Raw genomic sequence first — 21836 nt, forward strand, 5'->3', positions numbered from 1 at the left:
CAGTAGATCTAGAGTAGAGCTTTTCGAAGTTTCATAGAGAGCCTTGCGCGGTAATTTGCCTCTGCCAGGACGTGAATGAAGCGGTTAATCCATAAAGATTTGCTGGACGGACGCTTGTATCTTCACTCCGCATAGTAAGAAGCTCCACAGTGGATGGTAACAATCGTGCCACGATGTCCGGTGGAACAAGGCAAGTGAAGGTGAAGAAGTTGAATACCTAAGCGAAGCTGCCTAGATTCACTTAGGAATAGTGAGACGCTAATGCGAGCTTGATCGATGATGATGTAATGATGTTATTGATTTTCAGGAACGCGGGCGACATTTGGATAGTAAAGTAAGTACCTTACTTTAAAGGAAGGTATGGCTTCCAATCATTCAGCTTTAGCGCATCGCGCAAACACCTCAACTTCAACTTCAACTTCAACCTCAAGTTCAACCTCAACTCCATCCTTCGTACCGGCCCTTCAGCATGGTGCCAGCTAAGCCAAGGGTCCTCTACTGGTTCCGGACCGATCTTCGATTACATGATTCCCCAGCTCTGAAAGCTGCCCTTGACCTGAAGCCTGAATGTTTGTATCCTATATGGTGCTGGGATCCGCATTATGTATACCGTGCGAGGGTAGGGCCGAATAGATGGCAGTATCTGTAGGTACCCTTTCTTCAATTCCAATGGCTGTTTCTTTTCATTGATCCTAGGTGCACTCTTCTCTAGACTCGACTGCCAATCCGACCTCTCTGCCTCCATCACCAAGCTCAATCCCAAGTCGAAGCTTTTCGTCCTCCGGGAAGCACCGCAGACGGTGCTAGCGAAGCTGTTCAAGGCGTGGAAGATCTCGCATCTGGTCTTCGAGAAAGATACCGATGCATATGCCCGACAAAGAGACGAAGATGTTATCAAGCAAGCGGAAGAGGCAGGAGTGGAGGTCATTGTCAAGATGGGCAGGACGCTATATGATCCGGACGAGTTGGTGAAGGCGAATGGAGGAAAGCCGACTATGAGTATCACTCAGGTGCAGCATGTACGGGGGGCGTCCTTGAATCTGCGCGAGAAGTACCGTGCTGATACTGTTCAGGCAGCAGAGAAGCTGGACGAAGTCGCAAAACCAGTCCCAACCCCAGAGTCTCTTCCCGACCCCGGCAACGTATCCCTTGATTTCGAGCATACCCCGCCCTCCCCGAAGCCCGACTTCAACGACATCCAGCGCAATGACAAGGAAAGTTCCTACACCCATCTTGCCGGACCTGAAGGCGATTTCGGGGTCCCTACCCTTTCCGAACTTGGTCTCAAACCTGCAACAACCCAGCATCGGGGTGGTGAGACCCTTGCCTTACGCGCCCTAGACGAGATAATCTCCAACAAAACCTACACAGCAACGTTTGCCAAACCCGCAACAGCACCCACAGCGTTCGACCCCCAGTCAACAACCCTGCTTTCTCCACATCACCACTTTGGCTCTCTCAGCGTACGGCTCTTCTACTGGCGCGTAATGGATGTACTCAAGGAGTATAAAGGCAAGCAAAGCACCATCCCTACGAACTTAATCGGGCAACTGCTCTTCAGAGACATGTATTTCGGGTACGTACATTTGGGAGCTGGCTCTTTCCAATCGGTAGTGAGATTGAGTCACAAGACATGTCTCGGGTGCAAAAGGATCCTTCTACTCTCGATACCTGTCTTGCAACTCCAATCTCTACCTCGAATAGGCTTTGCTGACTACGAAATCTGCGTAGAGCTCAAGCGGCTCTCGGCTATTCCTTGGCTCAAACACATGGCAACAGCCATTGCAGATTCATACCCTGGCATCTCCCTTCCAAAGTCGATCCGTCCAATGGCCTCGTAACCGGCGACCACCATATCGACAGTCCCGAAGCCGAGACGTGGTTCGATCGCTGGAAGTGGGGCAAGACAGGCTTTCCCTGGATCGACGCTCTGATGCGTCAACTCAGGCAAGAAGGTTGGATACACCATCTCGGCCGTCATGCTGTAGCTTGCTTCCTGACCCGTGGTGGCTGCTACATTGACTGGGAGCGTGGCGCCGAAGTCTTTGAAGAATGGCTCATCGATCACGAAGTCTCCTGCAACAGCGGTAATTGGCAATGGCTCTCGTGTACAGCTTTTTATTCGCAATTCTATCGCTGCTATTCGCCCATCGCGTTTCCTAAGAAGACGGATGCTAAGGGCGACTTCGTACGGCACTTTTGCCCGGAGCTCAAGGATTATCCGGAGAAATTCATCTATGAGCCATGGAAAGCGCCTATAGCGGATCAGAAAAAAGCGGGTTGTTTGATCAAGGGTGACGGCCAGGAGACGGAAGACGGAGGGATGAAGGTTTATCCGAAACCTATGTTTGATTTTAACGCTCGCCGGTCTATCTGCTTAGATGCAATGAAAAGCGCATACCACACTAACCTCTACGGCGATAACCCCAAAGTCAAAGATGGGACATGGCGCGAGCTCTTTCCTGACTCGGCCGAGGGCCCAACGGAGGGGAAGAGCGCAAAGGATGCGATCAATGGTGAGGAGACGGGGAAGAAGACAAGGCCGAAGAGGGGCGAGGAGGCGAGTGGCGATATGGGCGTTGATCAGGATGAGGGCGAGGCAGCGGAGGTTGGTGGGGAGACGAAAGGCGGTGATCAAGAGGAAAAGAGTCCTGGAAAGAGAAAGAGAAAGGGACAGGGGACGTTGGATGCTCATTTTGGGGGAAAGAGGACGAAGAGGTGAAGGTTCTATTGCATCAGAACTGTCGCGGCGTTGGGGGGAAAAGGTACTCTGAAGCAGCAGCAGCTTTTGGATATGCATCGCAGATTCAGCTAGTGTAGTGGACTGTACGATCACATGCGTGCGGCTAGCTCTCAACCCTTTCCAATTACTATATCCCATCAGCGGAGCATCGAGCACACGACATTTGCCAGTCCATCCCCATTCATTCGATCCGGATCTCGCACCTCAGACGACACACCTCCCCACCCCCGTCCTTCCCTCCCGGAGACCCCCATCCGGGCCCCCCCGCCCGTCGTGATGGAAACAAACAGTGCAGCTGTGCTCCACCACCCCGACCCCCGGAAATGCTACGGGAGGCGGCGTCGAGAGGGCAGGGCAGGGCAGGGAAATGTCTGCGTCGGTCGCATCGTGGGCTGCTGGGCGCGGAGGGGGAAAAGGTCATGATTCGAACTCCGCTCGTGGGTAGAGCCGTCATGTGCGGAATCGCCTAGGCTAGCTTAGCATGGCTTAGCATGGCGTTGTGGATGTATGTGGGGTAAGTGAGTGAGTAAGTGAGTGAGTAAGTGAGCACACTCCCACATGGCGAGAACTGACCAGTGGCTTCGAGCTTCCGGACAGAATGTCCGTACGTACGACTTGGCGGGCCGTTGCGTGACGATGTTTTGGGTCTTGAGGTGGGTTTTCCCGGTTCGGTTCGGTTCGTTTCGTTTCGTTTTGTTTCGTTTTGTTTCGTCGAGGCGGGATGTGTATTGGGGCGGGGGGGGTTTGGCGCCGTGGAGGATCTAGCTGGGCGGATGGATTGAGTTGGATTGGATGGATGAATGAATGCCGCTCTGACTCTGTCTGGTCATGTCTGGAGACTGGGATGGCGGTTCGTTGGGGCTGCGTAGTATTAGTCGTCTTAGTAGTAGGAGGATGTTTCACGAGTGTTGTTGGAACCAAGGCTTCTGAACGTGCGCGACAGGGCCGCAGGGTCGAATTTTGTGACCTTGATAGGGATGCAACAAGCGACGCCTTGGGAAGGAATTGTGCTGTGTATTTGGACGAGAATGAAGGAGTTCTCTTTGTGAAAGGATGCTGGAGGCTTTTTGATAGACTGGGCGGTTGGGGTGGAAAGGAGTAGTGGAGAAGACATGGCTGCGGTCAATAAGTTCTGGACAGACTCGCAGAGTCATTCTGTGAGAGTCGTCGCGAGGAGCACGAGCGGTTTGCGAAGCAGTCAATGGATCGTTTGGGCATTTTCAAAGGCTATCATACACGTAAGTAATCATCAAGCATGCAGTTCAGACAGTCCTTTCGCTACATAGGCTAGCTCCTGAGGGCTTCTTCCCCCAGCTGTTGCCTACGGTCCTAATCCTTGAGCGATTAAGAATTCTTGGGTAGCCTTGTAAGCAGCCGTGGCGTTGTAGTGCAGGTTGATAGCATGCCCAGTGTTTGGTTGAATGTAGGCTTCGAAAGCCTTCGCTGCAGGGAAAGCCTTGGTCACTCCACCCGGGATTGATCCCCCTACCAACGCCGGGTCACCAGTCGCCATGCAGTCGCCACCACAGAAGATGAAGTCCTGATCTGTGACAAGTCAGTAGGGTATCGCCCAAAATGGTCTGAGACTCACTGCCAACAAGAACCTGGACGGGTCCCTTGAACCCTGGTACCGTAGAAGGTGAACCTCCAAGGGTGAGGACCTCGCCCGTAGTCAAAGGTTCCTTGGTTGACTCGGAGAATTGAAGCATTGCCGGGTCGAAGAAACCTGGATAAAGGAAGGTTTTTTCGTTGCAGCTAGCGTTCGCCCAAGTAAGGTACCCGGTGGGAAGATCTCCGAATCTTTGGGGCTGATCATTACGAGCCAATTTGCTGCCCCAGGCGTCGAAAGTTGCGTCTATGTAAGCGAAATCCTGGGAGAAGGCTGTGAGGATCAGGCCATCACTGGCGGTAGGGTCCCTGATGCTTTGTCAGTCTCCATAGGTTCTGACCTTGAGAGGGAAAAGCAAGTGAGACTCTACATAGCTGCAAGGTTGTAGCTGAGGATGGAACCAAGGGAATGGCCAACGTGGACGATCTTCGAGAAAGCCCGAGGGACTTCTGGTAGACTGCCGCGACGGAGCATCATTGTCAACTCGTAGATGGCTGACACCTCTGCCGGTGCTTGTATGATGCTGAGAGGGTCCGCGATCGAAGAATTCCCAATACCGAGACGGTCGATGGAGAGTGTCGAAAACCCGTACTGATCAACAGCGACATCTATATAGCTGTAATTGTAGGAGTTGTAAGGAAGGTCCCAGTAACTATGGTCTACATGTTAGCTCTGCCCACCTCGCATACAAATCTGCAAGTGCGCTGGCACAGGCAACAGCAAGCTGAATGTTGCGAAACAGGAGCTGGCTTACGTCTTGTCAAACCCGATTCCATGGGTGAGGAATTGCACGGTTGGATCTTGTCCGAAGCCAGTGTCTGGCTGACAGAACTTGACACTGATGTCGTATGTTCTGTCAATCGTTCGATACCCAAGTAAGACCTCATTGGAGAAATTGCCTCCAGGGTTTGTGAAGTTTGCAAAGAAGGTCGTGGCATCGTGGTTGTCCTGTAAGGTAGGAACATTGAAAGCCCCATTGCGAGCACATAGGGTGACTGGGACTGAGAAGTTCTGGCAGTGCTTCGCTACTACCGAGCTAGCAAGAAGGGCGGAGGCCACCAATGATGGAAGATACATTGTAAGTCGTAGGAGCAATGAGCCTTTGAGAAGACGCGGCGGAGGGAAGAGAAGGTCTGACAATGCACAAGACTGGGAGGAAAGAATGGTAGAAGTTGCGTGGGAAGAGTGCGGAGGAGGGATTCAACAGGAGAGTAAATGTGGGGAAGAAGTATTTGAAGGGAAAGAAGCCGTTGTGATGTTTACCTATCGAGTTAGCGGTTTAGCTACCATCTTGAACACATTCGCGTCATTCACTACCGTCCTCTTGCAGCAGATCTCCCCGTCACCTTATCAATGACCGTGGTGATTCACGGGATAGTCTCTCTCCCGACTATGGTGCAGCCATAAGGATTGGACGGAAACATCGACACAGACAAGCGAGCCCTTGAGTCGCTTCGTCCATCACCTGTGGGATGTGATAGGCTCGCCCCGCGACTCAAATATGGGAAGTGGTATGGTCAGGCCTGAGCTGGGTTACATCTCCCAACGTGAGTGATTTGTGGGGCTGCCGGCATATGCTGCCTGCTCCTTAGGCAAAGCATCAGCATTTTCCGCCATAGCTGAGGTCACGCTTCGCCGCAGCAACGTCGTTTCGCATGTATGCGTACCCTCGGAGAGCGAGTGGAGAAGCCTTTGTTCCGCAGATTTTCGTCTGCCGTCGAGAAATTCGACCCGAGCGAAGGCTTGAACATGTTGCTCGCTGGGTGCGCTGAAGAATGGAAAGGGAATCTGCACCGGGTCGGAGGATGGCAAATGGTCAAGGCCCCTGCAGGCCTGCGGGCCATTCCCTCTACTGCAAGCATGAAGATAGAATTAGGAATGGCGCGAGTTTGATAGCTGCAATATGCGAGTCATAAAGCGATATCGCAGCAGCATTAATGTAGGTACATTACATACCTACATAACATGCAGATTCACTCGTTAGTATTTGCCTATTTTTATTTATTATTGATGATGATGATGACGATGATGATGATGATGATCATGTCCTTTGTCAAGAAACAACCTTGAGAAGAAGATGCCAGAGATTAAACTTTCAAGCTAACTCTGAGCAATCTGACACCTGCCTTGAGCCGCGAGTACCAAGCGTTTGACAGATATCCTATCGAGCCACATGCCTGTAATCATTAACCCACTGAGCAATGTCCACCTCGACAGACATACAACTACCTGTCGGCAGTAGGCAGCTGGTTATTAAGGATACTATCTCAAGCTTGGACTTTGGGGACAGGAAGTCATACGCTTAGTGCTTAGTTACTAGCTGGCCAACAAGAGCAGGCCAAACGTTACCAAAGGCACACCTCGCCTTGTTGGGAGAAGAATCCTGGCCTCGCTGGAGGGCTCCGTTACCATTACCGTTACCGTTACCGTCGTCAGTTGCTTGTTCCAGCTGTCGCTTAACTGATCAATGTCGGCCTGTCTTTAATGTCCGAGCCCCACCATTCCAATCCTATCCTACCTTCCTCTCCAATCTGAGCTTAGTCTGGATCAGCAAAACAGATTCGAGCCTCCAGGGAGTCACTTTTCTGTGTTCCCGGGCTGCAAGTCATTCTAAGTCGACTGTCACCCATCCCATGCACGACGGTAAATGAAAATTCAAGGGAACGAGGTTCCAGAATGTTAGAAAGTCTGTGCCAGAACGGATACCCCCACTGGCCATTGCCTCGGGAAAAGGCGTCATGCAGCAAGCGATGAAGCGACTGTTCCTGAGAAGAAGCCACATGGAGACCCTCAACTTCAAAGATAACGGTGATATATAGCTATGGCCGACGATGTTGCATCTTCGCTCTGTGGTAGCTCTTTGCGAACGGCGAAGCACGTCGTTCCACAGGGAGCACGTCTCACGTCTCCATGGAATCAAGCTGTCTGGCTGGCTCTCCCTGAATACCCTGCTGGCTCAGAAGCGAGAATCAGGAGAACAGGCGAGCATATGCATGCACGTACGCACGCATGCACACGCATCGGTCCTGGTCTCTTGGCGTGGAGGAGCAGTATCTTGACGCAAATGCTTGTACCTATCTGCTTCTGCTCGTAGCCGGACGAAGCATTGATTACTTTCCGGAAGACGTCTTGCTCGCCACGAGGAGCCCTCGGAGTTAATGCTGACGGCCCCTTTTATCGATCCCGGAGCTAAGTGTGTGGGGCACGATTAATTCTCCTAGTACTAGTACCTCCACATAGGTCATAGACTTTCCACACTCGTAGACGTAGAGATGTGTGGGCAAGCGGTCATACGATTGCAAGCCCACAACTTGTATCAGACATAAATTACTGTTTAGTGACGGACTACAAAGTCATCACCTTTTGGTCTAATCGTAACGATTACTCAACCCGTCCCTTTTCTCATGGAGTCATAGGTGCCGTAATCTATGGATGTTCATCCCTGTGTTCAACGTGGTCCGTGCCACCAGATGGATGCCCATTTTCTCCTTTCGCGCCGTTCAGCCTGAAATGCTAAGAACTTCGAGCTGAATCTTCCTACTCCATCGTCCATCATGCCAACAACGGGGGCTTGCGATCCTCAAATCTACCAACATCCTCCCTGAATACCATGCCAACGTCTCATGCCACGAATATAAGAACCACAGCTTCTGCACGTCCCATTTCGAACGTTGCCATTCTCGGACGCAGTCGCCATTCAGCACGCAGAATCTTATAAATCCATCTGTCAAGCCTGCGGAGGATCAAGATCCCTACTGAGGGTACTTGATCCCCCAGCCATCATCCTTTGTGTTTTCAATGCCCTCCGAGACTGTCTGCGTTATCATTCGCTAGCATCTGGAGTGAACTTGACGCCGCCCGGGAGGCTTTGAAGCCATGTGTGAGCATGCCACTTCCATGCCACTTCTCACCCAAAGACCACGCCTAATGGTCTTCTCTCCACAGGCTTCATACGCATTAACCCCTCTATCGCCCCTCTCAACCCGTACGTACATGTCGGAGAAGACCTTCCTCTTTGCTACTGAAAATTGAGTCGCAAGACATGTTCGGGAGCAAATTGCCCTGTTCCGCTCCCGAGACCTGTCTTACAACTCAATCATCTACCATGAAGAAGCAACGCTGATCCCGAAATGTGCGTAGACCAGGCGCCGCCCCGACCCTGACGACCATCTACGACGAAGCCGCCGCCACCATTCAAACCTCCTCCGCGACCACGTCCCCGTCAAATTCCCTCTCCAAGGAACCACCCACACCCATGCAGAACTCCAAGCGCCGAATGAGATCAAATCCGTTCCGTGTGAAGGCCGCGAAAGAGGGTGTGGTAGGCACGGGGAAGGAGAAGAGGAGGACACAGACCATAGCGGATAGTTTGGATCTCGGCGGCGATCTGCAGATGGATGCGGAGAATGGTGGGAGCAGGGTGGTCGGTGAGGGCGATGAAATTTTAGTTAGGAGGAAAACCGTCGCGACGGAGATAGGGTCGGGATCGGTCCCCTGAACAGGCGTTTGAGCCATGGAGAAGCCAGAAAAGTTGTCTTACACTTTTGGTATCGGGTGGGTGCGAGGTACGTACATCTCGGAGCCGACCCTTCCCATTCGGTAGCAAAAGGCAGGCCACAGGCCATCGTTCAATGCCAGAATACTCCCCTGCTCTTTCCAGAACTCTCCGTCTTTTTTTCTCTCTCTTTCCTTTTACTTACTTCCAACCGACCCCCCACATCCCAACAGCGAACGCATCTTCCCACCCTCTCCTCTAATCCAAACTCATCTCGGTCTCCCCCCCCCAGAAAAAGAAAACCGCAACCCCTTCCCCCCTCCCCCAGCCCCAGCCAACCAACCGCATCCCATCCCACCCCATCCCATCCCACACCATCCCACCCCATCCCATCCCATCCCATCCCATCCCATCCCATCCCATCCCACCCCATCCCATCCCACACCAACCTCACACCATCCCATCCCATCCCATCCCCTATCATCCCCTATCATCTACCTACCTACCTACCTACCTACCTACCTATCTATCTACCCACCCATCTAGCACATGCACCACACCACGGTCATCCGTCCGTGCACCACACCACATCATCCATCCGTGCCAGCCCGCCCCTTCTTCCCACGTGAACGAGACAGACCACCGTGGAGGGGGGGGGGTTGGGATGGCATGGTTCCTGTTTAAGAAGTTGGAAAGAGAATGGGTATTGTTGAGGCGTGCTGTGAGATCGCGTGGTACATTTTTGAGGGGAGGGGGGAGGGGGGCGGGGAGGCGGGGAGGTCTGCGTCGTCTGTATTGAAGCTGTCGGAGTGTTTGGTAGAGGGGGGATTTCGTCAAGCACTACGGGAGCGAGAGCATGGTTGGGTACCTTACTTTCTTTTCCGATGCTGAGGTCGGCTTGATTTTTTTCAATCCGACAACGGGTTGACGTTCACATACATGAGAGTCATGAGGTCTGCGGCTTTGGGGGACACTTGTCATGTTTGCATTAACATTTGTAAATTGATTTACTGAGAGAAGTATATAGTCGAATGAAAAGAGCTTTTTGAAAATTGGCACAGGAACTTGGCCAACAACAGATGATGAGTGCTGGGCCTCGAATCGCAAGTCGTGTCAGTGTATGGTCGCGTCTCGGTTAGCAAAGAGACCCATGGTAAAATGCAGCGCAATGTCAGACGGCAGCACCAAAGCCCTAGATACCGCCTCCTCCGAACCCTTCGAGGCGCCTTCCAAACTCATTACCCTCCCCCCCAATCTCCGGAGGGTTCAGATTGAACGGCATAAACCACGCACTCGTCTGCAAATCACCCATGTACCCACCCGAACCCAGCATCTGCTGTTGCGTCTGCGGTGACAGATCCAGTGGATTATCCCACATCGAAGTGGCCGGATCGTTCAAGCCTTGCTGGTTGCTTTGGGGATCTTGAAGGCCACTGGTCATTGCGCTGAGGGCAGAGGCAGAAGAAGAGCCAGTGGGATCGTTGCCTGCATAAGCGCCGTAGACGAGGTGGCGGTCGAGCTGGGGAAGGAGGGCCGTGTTGGCGGGAGTGGAGAGAGGGAGCATGTCGTAGGCTTGAGGGAAGGAGTTGGAGCAGGGTTGGGGGTAGAGCTGAGGTGGGTGGCCGACAAAAGCGGAGGGATCCATATGTGGCTGCGACATGGGGAGGGGAAGCATGCCTTGTTGGGTAGCATTGGTATGGAAATCTGGTTGTTGGAGCCGCTGCTGGGGTAGACGATCCTCTGGTTGCGAAGCGATCTTGGCGCTTTTCTTGCCGGACTTTCGAGGCTGGGTTGAGCGAGAGGGTGGCGACTGGGTGTGGAAGAAGTCTTCCACGCTTTGGAGGTCTTTTCCGTGACTTAACGTGACATCGCTGTTGGGTTCCTTCTTGATCTGGACCGCGGGATCCTGGTAATCTGTCTCTGAGACGCCGTGAGGATACTTCTGAAACCAGTCTCCATACTGAAAGATAGTATCATCTTGACTTGCCATCTCACTCGATCCTTTCTGGGACGCATCCGCATGCTGACGGTATATGTCCATAAGATTTTCGGTCATAAAGTGGAACATTCCCCAATGCTTCTTCATCTTGCCCAAATATTTGAAGTTGCTGGCAAGATGTTGCTTGCACGACGCCTCGATGGATTGTTTTTTGGAGAAGATACCCCATACATGTATGGTGCTCGACATGAAAGCACAATAACCAAGGAACGGCGCAACCGCATGATGTTCTGTAGCGTCGTTGATCAAAACCGATATCTGGCTAGCCGCGTCAAGAGCTGCCGGCGCTGCTTCGGCAAGAAAGGATATTGGCATCTCCTTTGGATTTCTTCCTCCCGGGGCAGTGGGTATGGCAAAGCGGTGTAGAAACAATACCACCTGATGTGAAGCTATATGCATAAAGAGGAACTGATTCCCTAGTTTCTCAGCGGCGTGGTTCTTCAGGTTTTCACGAGTATTTTGAAGTTCCGCAGGCAATGATGTCTTGAAGTCGCTGGCTTGTCTTCTGAGCTCAGCATATTGGGATTTGGTGTCCCAGATAGGGTATTCATCCCTCTCTTTCCCTCCCATGTTCAAGTATTTGATGATGCGACCCCATAGGACTATTACGCGGATCATATACGCGGCTACTCCCATGTTGCCTTGAGGGTCAGACAGTTGACCAGTGTCACTCTTCACAGGATTTGGCACTCGACCGTCCAGACTTTGGGTGGGACCGGGAATCTCCATTTGAAAGTTGGATTCTTTGACAGGCAGCTGCACCTTTATGATATCTTCATCGGCAAACATGGGTCGCTCAGTCCCTGAGGATGTGAACCGATCCATGAGAAAGCAGGCCCACATAGTCCTCCTCCTTATTTCCCTATCAGTGAAACTAAGCTCCGACTTGTTCTCAGTCTTCCGTCCCAGCGGATCGTGATCCAGTTCTCGGTGAAGCTGAAGAGCATAAGCCATTCTTGTGGCCATGCCGCCAAGCATCCAGCTTCTTCCACCTTGGCATGTTCCAAATTCGTGAAGACCAAGTAGCAGCAGTACAGTAAGAGTGGTAATATTCGGCTCATCGTAACGACGCAAGGCGATGTCGCGTGCTGGACCAGCCCAACTCTCGCCTCGCAAGAAGGCAGGTTCGGTGTTCAATTGAGGATGCGAAGAAAAGCGGGCAGATACCGCGCACACAGCAAGGATGAGGACAGGAGGCAACGTGCCAGCACTATCGAATTGTTAGCGAAGTAAATGCAAAACGATAGGAGGGGGGTATCGCGCACCGTAACCTGCGCATATAACTTGGCTTGTGTAAAAGATGATATGATTGCCCGTACAGATTGTCAAAGAAAACTTGTGATAGATGGTCCTGGAGTTCTGGTGTAGGCAAGTGCTCTGCACCTTCCGTGTTGACTTTGCTTTCATGATTACCTTGGCCCTTAGGTGGCTGTGCAGTCGGCTTTGAATCTGTCCACTCGTCCAGCTGTGGTCCAAAAGCCTCTTCGACACTCCTCTTCTTTCCACTGTTTGCTTGAGCAGCAGCAGAAGGTTTGATTATTGCCCTTGGTACTGCCTCAGATTCTTCCTTTGGAATTATCTTAATGACCCTTTCCTCCATTCTCTTGAGGCGCTTGTCCAACATTGCCATGTAGTCGGTTCTCGGTGCCGCTTTCCTTGTAGTAACTTTGTAGACACACGGTATCCGTGACCGCAGACAGTGCTTGCAAGCTGGCTTTTCACCAGAACATCGTATCTTCTTCCGCCGACAGGCAATGCAGGCCAATGGCAGTCTTTTGCGCTCTTTGCCCGCTTTGGTTTTGAGTTCGCTCCAGGGAGGTTTCTTGTCCGTCTCTTCTTTGGCTTCGCGCTGCCCCACATTCTCGTTGCTCGAGCGGTGTGTCCAGGATGCACGCCCATCCGACTGACGTTTTGTGTACTCTCGTGTGCTGACAGGGCTTGTGGGCTCGGATCCGTCTAGGCTACTGTTTCTGTGACTGTGCCCATTTCTTCCTGCAGCGTGGGAATTTGCTCGGTGACCTTTTTCAGACGTGTTCGAATCTCGCCCTTGAGACAATTCTGAAAATGAGTCCGTTCGTTGTTGATCGAATTGGGCCTGAAGTTCGTGTGAGGAGGGTATCTTTCCCTCAAAAGATCCATTGAAACTATGGTTCTGCTCTTGCGCACTGGCAGAGTGAAAAGGAGGCACGAAAGGAGGTGGATACGATTGACCGGATCCTGGACCCATCATTTGTGCCTGTGCATGTGTAGCGTCGAGGGCGTAGTTTTGAACCTCGGGCATGGCGAATCCACTGAGCGTCTGGGAGTTGCTTCGGGCGGAACGGGAGTGTTGCAACATGCTCTCTGCAGCAGCATACTCTTGAGCCTCTATCGATGGCCAACCTGGAGCGCTGGTGGACGCCATAGCGTCACAGACCTGATATTTGTGTGGTAGTGCTTCGCTCGGCGATACAGACGTTAGATTTGTAAATGATCGCCGATTCTTATGACGTGGGCGCCCAACATCAGGGACGGGCAAGCTGAAAAGGAAGGCAACTGATGAATGGTCGGTCAGATATTATGGTTACATTTTGAAAATCGCATACAAGAAAAGAGAAAAAGTATGGACGTCAAAGTAAAGACATTAATGCCCAGCGAAAAAAGGGCAATGTAAAGGGCTGAAGCGTGGTGTAATCTTGGTGGCGCAACTCTAACAAGCCGAGACCGCCAAGGCCAGAGTTTCTGGAGTCTGGAAGCCTGAGGGAAAGCGTCTCTTTTCTAATGTACCATAATCATACACAGCATCACATTCATGAGCGAAAAGGTGCCGGCAGAGTCTTCGTGAAGCCGGTCTTGCCAATACTTCTACAAACGCTGTAGCTACTCTACCAATAATCATAGAATGGCGTTCCAAATGCAACTCCAAACGCGACGCTGTACCATACAGAGCTGCAGTCTAGCTTTGCAAAACGGACATGGGTATCAATATTGCTTGAAAAACAGCCACGGAAACCACTAGCTTTTGCAAACATCCACGGCATCTTACCGTCCAACATGCTCTTTCTGTAGAATCTCTTTGATCCACCCTTCAACCAGTCCAGAGTTGCCCTTGACGAGCTCTGCACACTTATTCCTGACCATTTGCATCTTCTTGATCCGATGCTTTGCGGCGTCCTTCAGCACCCTTCCTATAACATCAAACTCAGTCTCATCCTTATCTTGTAGGTATACCGCGTCCTCCGGCAGATAGCTATACGCCGCCACTATCTCCTTGGTCGCAACCAATGGTGTGCCCCCAATCAGCCCAGCAGGTACGGTGCTGGAAGCCTTGCGATCGAGGTATTGGTCATTGGCGAAGGCGGGTAGGAGCGCGAAGGTGCGGGAGAGAATGGAGTAGTACTCGTCATAATCGAGCGACTCGTCGAAGCTGACGTGCGAGATCAGACCGCTTGGGACTTCAGGGTGAATCCCCTGGCCTAGCAGATGAAGGGTGACGTTCGAGTTCATGGTTCCGACTCTTTCCGATGATCTCGAGTCTATGAATTTTTGGAGGTGAGCAAAGATCGTTTCGTAATTCCGTCTTGTGGATTCATATAGGCCTTGGAGTCCAAACCCAAGCTCCCCTTTGTCTGCGTCGACGGCTGTGGGTAGTTTGGGGAGGTTGACTGGGAAGACTGGAGCAAAGGGTCTGATCGGAGGTTTGGTCTTCCACGTCCTCATGCCGGTCTCCTGGAGGAATGTCGCTGTGTGCTGGGAAAGCGTGATGAAATCCACCAGTCCCTTATCAATCCAAGGGGCCATGAAATTTTGGTGGTCCTCATTCGCCCAATGGTCGGCGTGATGGACGACGCAGAGTAGTTGTGTCTTGCCTTCCTTGAGTAAAATCTCGAGTTGAGATGCGATCTTGATGCGATCATACTCGCATGTTGTGAGGACCAAGATATCTAATTTGGTGGCGTCGTCGGCGAGCAGCATGTCAGGCGGTTGGGCTGCTGGGACCGGTTTGGGAAGTTTGAAGTCCTTCATGATCTTCTCAATGCCATAGCGTTGGTTTTGTTGAAAGAGGCTCAGATTCGATCTCTTCTGGGAGCCAAAGGAGTGTACGAACGCTGCAACGACTTCATCGTGATATCCTGTGGTCTCCACGATGGCAATACTTAGAGGCTTCTGGGAGACATCGCTGAGAGGAGACTTGACAGCACCGCCGTCATTGGTAGCGAAGGAGGTGTCCGAAGAATTGGTATCGTCACTGACAATAGTTTCTGAGAACAGCAAAGACTTGTAGGAGAATTGCCTGTTCCTGTTACTGCCGAAGAGGAAGAAGCCCACCAGGAAGAGTGTTGCCGCAGAAATGGCCAAGAAGCCGGAGAAACGTCGAGATATGGCCATACCTTGGGGTCTATTTCTTCGTTTTTACAATTGCTGGATCGTTGGATCGTCCCGCTGCCGTACACGAGGCAGATATCCAACACGAGACAGATATCCAACACGGGGGATACACTGTCGCTTACAGAAATCGGAGCACTAGAGGGACGCGAGGGCATACGAGCGAACAAAATGGAATAAATTTTGCTGCTGTATGTGGCAGGTGCTATTTGAGTGAGCTGACGTTGCCGGAATTCTCACGCTGGAGTACTTGGGCGACAAAGCCAAAGGCCAGGTGCATTGTCTTGTTTTGGGGAAATGCCATGACGGGGGTAAAAGATGAAATACGTACCTTAGTTCTCAAAGGCTGTCGTGGCGCTTGCCCTCTCTTGGCAGGTGGATTCTAACGAAACTCAGAGGAAGCGACTTTCAGGGGCACATTCTCGTACTTTACTCAGGTATGCACGCGACAAGAATGTAACTTACTTTTAGCCATTCAAGATTCTTTTTCCCGATTGAGAGTCCATCAGATAGCAATTTCAATTATGGTCAAAGAGAAACATTGTTGTTGTATTGATGAAGTAACAGCGCGTAAGATGGTACTTTGATGAGATAAAGTAAAGTAACGGGCGTTGTCAACATATCGGTCACCTTGCATTTCACATTGCATGAGCTGGCACGGCTGGCTGCACATTTCACCCGGGGACCCCACTCCGACACCGCTAGCTAATCGTATTGTGCGCTAGTGAAGGTAATTTTAGCTACTTTCTACCTTGATTTTCTCCCCGAAACGAAACAAGCGGAAGTGCGGCTGGAAGTTTTGAAACCCCTCATCAATTGGCATTGCCCCTGCCGAGCCTGCCAAGCGTACGACTCCCTCTTCAAATCTAAGGTACCTATCTATGTCCTCAACTTTTCCTGCTCTCTTTTTCATCGCAAATAGCTCAACCCATCACCTTTTGACCTCCGCTGACGACGCCGGGGCCCACATTTCTCTGCCACGCACGATGCTTATTTTTCCGCCCCGAACTTTTCCCACACCTCCTCCCCAAGCTTACTGGCCCGCTCTCCCTTCTCCATCGCCCACTTCTTCGCCGTCCCCCAAGCCGTCCGATCCTCCTCCGAGCCCGGTCTCGGGACCTGGGCGTTGTCGGTATACCCCAAAGATGGCAGAGTGCCGGACCGGTTCTCGTCCGCCGCAAAGCGCTGATCCGGCGTCATGTCCGACGCGAAAGGGTTCTGCACGTAGCCGGGCGGATGCTCGAGGCTCGCTCGGATGGGCATGTCCGGGGGAGAGGACACGCTACCCGGTGGCGCTGATGGGTCAAAGGACGGTCTCATGCTCGTAGAGGTTGTGGATGCGGGCGGGAGAGCCTGGAAGGGCGGATCCACCGTCGGCTGCGACATTTGGGGAGGATACGGTTGGGGCTGAGCGGGCGTAGGACGGACTGGCGCGTAGTGCTCCGATGATGATGCTTTCTCGCCAGCTTTGGGCGGGGGGGGCAGGCTGGGCTGCGCGGTGGTTGTAGGCGGGGGTGGCACGGGTGCTGCTCCTGGTTGTGGAGCTGGTGGACCGTGGCTGGAGCTTTGCGGTGTACTGCGCGTAGGGGTCGGTGCCGCTGCTCCAGGCCGAGCCGGTGCGTATGCGTAAGGGGAAGGTGCGGTAGTTTTGGCCGGCTGCGAGGGGGTTATTGCATTTGAGTTGTAGGCGGTCTGTGGTGTGACGCCGCTGGCTTCTGCTGGGCTTATGGGATCTTCGGTGTGGATCGGTATCCCTGACATTGTGGATGTGGCATTTGATGGTCAAGAGGAACCTTGACTTCAGGAAAAGGGTCAAGGCGCGGTCATTTGCGGACTTCACGTGAAGCAAGGGAGGCCTACTTCTGCCTACGAACATACGTCATCCGGCCTGTGGGCGTTTCAGAGTGGGACAGCAGGTCAGGGTGAGGAATGATATCTGGCCAGTCGAAGTGTGCAAGCTTATGATTAGAAGCGCTGAGTCTACCTCTCGTTATGCAATCTATTCCCATGAGACGGACCAGACCGATAAAGGGAAGAAGAACCAAGCGGAGTTGTGACAGTGCAAGATACAGAAGTACATGTGTATGAAAGTCGCCAGCTTGAATAGTACAGCATCAGGAGCATCAGCTGCACCAGCTGAATGATCACCCCCTCACATCTCAACCGTCACCGAATTTCCACCACGTACCGCAAACCTCAGCCTAGACGGAGCACAGCACCTTACAGCCCACGTCATCCATCTGTGCCGGAATGCAAGAAGCTTTGTAGTGTATCTAACCAGATCCACCCTTGAATGCCTTGCCGAACATGAGCAATTGGACTTGGTCGTAGATCGAAAGCACACCAGCACCAGCGACACCACGGAGGATATTGGCACCAGCACCCTTGAACAAAGATCTAACACCCTCAGCGGCAATAATTTGGCGACCGGCATCAATGGAAGACTTGTACTTGACGGCCTAATGACGTTTTAGTAAGTTGATCTTGGGTTAGGAGATTTGCAACGGTAACTCACTTCACCAGAAGTCATCATCATACGCCTACGGATAGTATCGAGAGGGTACGAGCAGATACCAGCACCAGTGGTGACAGTCCAGCCGAGCAAGAAGGAGGCCAAAAAGTTACCCTCGAGAGAACCAACCAGGAGAACAGGCTTGAGGGAGTCGTACATTCCGAAGTACAATCCGCGGTAGACGATGATACCAGCGACAGAGGGACCGAAACCACGGTAGAGACCAAGGATACCGTCAGAGGCAAGAGTCTTCTTGTAGACATCCACCAGACCGTTGAATTGACGGTCTCCGCCAGTCTTTGAATTCTTGGCGTCGTTTGCTAGACGAGTACGGGCGTAGTCCAGGGAGTACACGAAAAGGAGGGACGTAGCACCAGCGGCCTATGATCATTAGTTTGAAATATTTATCTATATCAGCCCACAGGTTACTTACACCACCCGAGGCCAAGTTGCCCATCATCCACTTTGCGTAGCCATCACGCTCCTTCTTGAATGCGAACATGGACTTGTAGGTATCACGGAAAGCGAAGTTGAGGGCCTGGGTTGGGAAGTATCGGATAACGTTGGCTGTATTACCACGCCAGAGCGAAACCACCCCCTCATTGGCGACTGTGCGGCTAAAGCACTCCCCGATGCCAGCATACTTGCGGTCAAGGCGTCCAGTCTTCAACATCTCATCCTGTTGGCAAGCAAAGTTCAGTAAAGATTCAAGTCCGGATCTTGGAGTTACAGCCTGTGTGCTACGCAGCTGGTGGTTGACAGGAAAAGGCCAGAAAGACCACCTCAGCCTAAAAACCATGCTAGAAGCTGCTATTGCAAGATGTACAATTCCAAGCCCCAGTGTTATAAATATTCATAGCATTACTCCGGGACGAATGAAGAGATATAGCTCACCTGATTTTGAATGAGGAGCTTAACACGCTCGATAGGAGCAGCAGCGGTTTTTGAGACGGCAGCAGATACACCACCCACTATAACACGCTGTCAGTCAGCCAAAACATTTCTCACTACTCTAATTGGCGCAGTATGTTTGCGTTGGCTGCCACCACCCAGCTCTTATTCTGATTCGGTGAATCCTGTGTAGGCCTAGATGAATTGCGATACGTACTCAAAAAATCCACAACGAAGCCCTGTTATCATAGCTTGTATTAGCCTCCTATTCTTGGTGCAATGGGGTGGTTCTTCTATCTTGCGCCATCACCAGTGCCTAGCCTGACAAGCAATCATCGTGATGAGGACATTGGAATTTCACCCAATCGATGTAGCTTGAGATGGCATTGACATGGCGCGATATCGCGCAAGATTTGATGGGAGCTGGAGACCTACAGGCATGCTATTAAACTGTCAGCTTTCGTTCATCAAACAGTGGCTCAGGTCAGAAGGCAAGCTCAGGGGGCCTGGAAAAGACTCCAAGTCCTTGTTGCCGATGCAATCCGTCTTGCATCACTGCAGCACAGATAGTAAGGGATTACGGTGAGACCTACCCCATAAAGGACTTCTTGGCCTGGACCACCTCTCCTTCAGGCATCTCAGCGGTATTTCAAGGAAACAAAGGGTATGAGAAAGATAAATTGAAAGACTGAGTGGAGTGGAGTGGAGTAATTGAGACCTAGGTCGTCGATGGTGTTCACGAGTGTTGTGATGAGTTGACAGAAGGAAATTTCTGGTAACGGATACCAAGCCACTAGTGCTCTAGTCTATAATGGGAATATAGCTCAAGACGATACTTCACGTCTTCCTCTTCCGGAACCTCCCGATCTCAAAACTTCAATCAAAGACAGACACTATTTGTGTGAACGACTTCTTTGGAGACACCTCCAACTGCAAAGGACCGCCTACAGAATTCGGGTCCAATAATATCTATGTACAATGTTGGCAAGCCAATGAAATCAGATCTTAGCCATCGTCAAGTGCTGGATGGCTTGCTCTTCCTTGAGCGTGTCTTTTTCTTCCCTTCCTTGATATCAGTCCTATTGGCGGCTTTAAGCTTCGATTTGTGATCTGCCAAGTCCTGACCAGCGAGCACCTCAGCAAGCGTCTTTTGTGGTCCCTGCTCGTTGCCAAAGGTCTCCTTTCTCCACTGCCGTAGCCTTGCCTTTTTTCCTAGCCGCTTCTTATCCTTCTTTTTCTTGTCCGAGTCTCTGAACGCAGCCATCTTTTTGAGTCCTGCGTATTGATTAAGCTGACTGTCCGAGGCCATCAATATATCGTGTGGCGTAAGACCATATGCTATTGGTGAAGTTTCTCTGTAGCGGAAATGACCTGCATGCTTCTTGCTGAAATTGGATAGGGTTTCGTCCACCTTTATGGATTCGTCAACAAGCTGTTCAATCTTGCGGCGTTCGAGCCGGGCCTCCTTTTTGTGCTCGTCCCTTTCGCGTCTCTTGCTGGGCTTTGGCTTCGATTCTGGTTTCGAGACTGACTCCGAGTCGCTGCTCCCATCATTTGCGATCGTGGCTCCACCAGCAGAGGACTCATCATCTGTCATGGAGAATTGGGGCTTTTCGTGTTCTGCTGCATCAAAGTCAGGTACGAGATCATCAATTTCTATGTCGTCCTCCCATTTGGGCTTCGTGATCTTTCGTTGACTCTTCCCTTTCACCTCACTGCTGTCATCTATATCATGATCGGCGTAGTAGTCGTCGCCGAAACGTTTTCGCATCTCTTGCTCCCATCGTTCGTCATCCCAGCCGTCGTCAAGGAAAGCGGGCCAATCCTGCTCCTGGATTGACTTGCCCCGCAAGCCTGCAGCATCTTTAATTTTTCGAATCTTTTCTTCGACTTCAGAAACCTTCAGCTTTCGGTAACGGGCCTTTTCTTCATCACGAGCCTGCCTTGCTGCCTCTTTCTTCATTTGTTCAGCTTCACGTGCCTTCTTTCTAGGATTTGTGGGTTCTTTCCGCACGGAATATTTTGCTGCGGCGTCTCTCGCATGAGAGAGGAGCTTTTCATGGGAGGCTTGCGGATCTTCGAAGCGCAAATTATACGCCTCCTCGAAGAGCTCCGCTCGACGATCCTCTTCCTCATCATCAGACTCGAATGGCTGAAACTTGGTCCCGGCCGCGGGGACCCATGCTCTCGCGGACATGTAATTGGATAAGAAAGTTTCCGGGTCCTTGTCGGCGGCCTCGAGGTCCACCTCCGGCTTCTTAATCTTCGATCGAATGGTTTGACTCTCTTTCTGTGATGCAGAAGGCTTCCGGACCAAAAAGTCGTCGTCACCACCCTTATCCTCCCCAGAGTCAATTTCACTATTAGCCGCGGCATGCATTTCCTTCACTATGAAATTTTTGAGATCGTCTTGCTGCTGTGCATAACTTATGGGTTCATCGTCCTGAATTTTGGGGGACGCAGAAACTTCAAGTATGTTTCTTCGGTGATAGTCGTTAAGATACATAGGCTTTTCATGTTTCGTTTTGAGGCCTTTGCTGTCTTGAGCCTCGTCATCTAGGTCCGTAAAGAATTTCGCTTTCTCATCGTAGACGCGAGGATCCTTCCTCCGGATCGCCTCAAGAGTTTCCTGTATTTGCTTATCAAGAGCCTCGGATGCCAGAACACCCTCGTCATCCTCCTCCTCTGAGTCTGTAGAAGATCCTGTACCGTCATCGTCGTCCTCATTTGGCCCCGCGCTACGCCTAGTTACCGTAGATACGTCGTTGCCGTATTTTTCTTGGACTGTTATGGTCAGTACGTAATATTAGTAGGATTGGGCAAAGCTTTACTCACGCTTGTGAAGCTCCTCTCTTTTCTTATTGTGCTCAAAGCGTCTGGCAAACTCATGGTTTACCTTGAAGCCGTGACCACCTGTCTCTGATTCGTCATTCCGCACAGACAACCTTCTATCATTTTTGGACACACTGTCTTCCTCGTCGGAGATATCATCTTCCTCTAAGAGTCCCTTCAATCGCTTTGTAGGCCTCTCACTCTCCACTTGCTCATGATGTTTTATTTCGACATCTTTGAGAGCTTGTGAGCCTCTATTGAAGCTCATCTTCGCCATGATAATCAATTCTGTGGCATGTCGGAATCTATGAAGGCAGATGGATGGCTTTTGTGTTCTCAGCCTTTGTAGGGGACATCTGCGATTTGAATATTAGTTTGCCAATGTGGCGA

The 21836-nt window shown here is 51.5% G+C and overlaps 8 protein-coding genes across 8 annotated transcripts; 2 read left to right on the top strand and 6 right to left on the bottom strand.

Annotated features, from left to right (window-relative positions):
• Positions 1–469: 469 nt before the first annotated feature.
• HO133_000884 (uncharacterized protein) lies at positions 470–2722 on the top strand (the record flags this gene model as incomplete). The annotated part of the gene is made up of 4 exons (XM_037291817.1): positions 470–645; positions 713–1019; positions 1074–1576; positions 1732–2722. 4 exons carry the CDS (start codon positions 470–472, stop codon positions 2720–2722), a joined length of 1977 nt encoding a protein of 658 aa, XP_037152179.1.
• Positions 2723–4064: 1342 nt separating this feature from the next.
• HO133_000885 (uncharacterized protein) lies at positions 4065–5429 on the bottom strand (the record flags this gene model as incomplete). Its single annotated transcript, XM_037291818.1, has 4 exons — positions 4065–4288; positions 4335–4660; positions 4723–5004; positions 5107–5429. The coding sequence occupies 4 exons, from the start codon at positions 5427–5429 to the stop codon at positions 4065–4067; spliced, it is 1155 nt and encodes a 384-aa protein (XP_037152180.1).
• Positions 5430–8228: 2799 nt separating this feature from the next.
• On the top strand, positions 8229–8850 carry HO133_000886 (uncharacterized protein; the record flags this gene model as incomplete). The annotated part of the gene is made up of 3 exons (XM_037291819.1): positions 8229–8232; positions 8298–8337; positions 8493–8850. 3 exons carry the CDS (start codon positions 8229–8231, stop codon positions 8848–8850), a joined length of 402 nt encoding a protein of 133 aa, XP_037152181.1.
• A 1189-nt stretch (positions 8851–10039) lies between these two features.
• Positions 10040–13250, bottom strand: HO133_000887 (uncharacterized protein; the record flags this gene model as incomplete). The annotated part of the gene is made up of 2 exons (XM_037291820.1): positions 10040–12056; positions 12112–13250. The coding sequence occupies 2 exons, from the start codon at positions 13248–13250 to the stop codon at positions 10040–10042; spliced, it is 3156 nt and encodes a 1051-aa protein (XP_037152182.1).
• A 617-nt stretch (positions 13251–13867) lies between these two features.
• On the bottom strand, positions 13868–15214 carry HO133_000888 (uncharacterized protein; the record flags this gene model as incomplete). Its single annotated transcript, XM_037291821.1, has 1 exon — positions 13868–15214. The coding sequence occupies one exon, from the start codon at positions 15212–15214 to the stop codon at positions 13868–13870; it is 1347 nt and encodes a 448-aa protein (XP_037152183.1).
• A 987-nt stretch (positions 15215–16201) lies between these two features.
• On the bottom strand, positions 16202–16972 carry HO133_000889 (uncharacterized protein; the record flags this gene model as incomplete). The annotated part of the gene is made up of 1 exon (XM_037291822.1): positions 16202–16972. One exon carries the CDS (start codon positions 16970–16972, stop codon positions 16202–16204), a length of 771 nt encoding a protein of 256 aa, XP_037152184.1.
• A 512-nt stretch (positions 16973–17484) lies between these two features.
• HO133_000890 (uncharacterized protein) lies at positions 17485–19251 on the bottom strand (the record flags this gene model as incomplete). Its single annotated transcript, XM_037291823.1, has 7 exons — positions 17485–17670; positions 17727–18104; positions 18157–18402; positions 18618–18694; positions 18832–18853; positions 19050–19056; positions 19208–19251. The coding sequence occupies 7 exons, from the start codon at positions 19249–19251 to the stop codon at positions 17485–17487; spliced, it is 960 nt and encodes a 319-aa protein (XP_037152185.1).
• Positions 19252–19629: 378 nt separating this feature from the next.
• Positions 19630–21714, bottom strand: HO133_000891 (uncharacterized protein; the record flags this gene model as incomplete). The annotated part of the gene is made up of 2 exons (XM_037291824.1): positions 19630–21398; positions 21450–21714. 2 exons carry the CDS (start codon positions 21712–21714, stop codon positions 19630–19632), a joined length of 2034 nt encoding a protein of 677 aa, XP_037152186.1.
• Positions 21715–21836: the final 122 nt, after the last annotated feature.

Source organism: Letharia lupina (assembly GCF_014066315.1).
Source record: "Letharia lupina isolate WasteWater1 chromosome Unknown contig_11, whole genome shotgun sequence".
Lineage (NCBI taxonomy): Eukaryota > Fungi > Ascomycota > Lecanoromycetes > Lecanorales > Parmeliaceae > Letharia > Letharia lupina.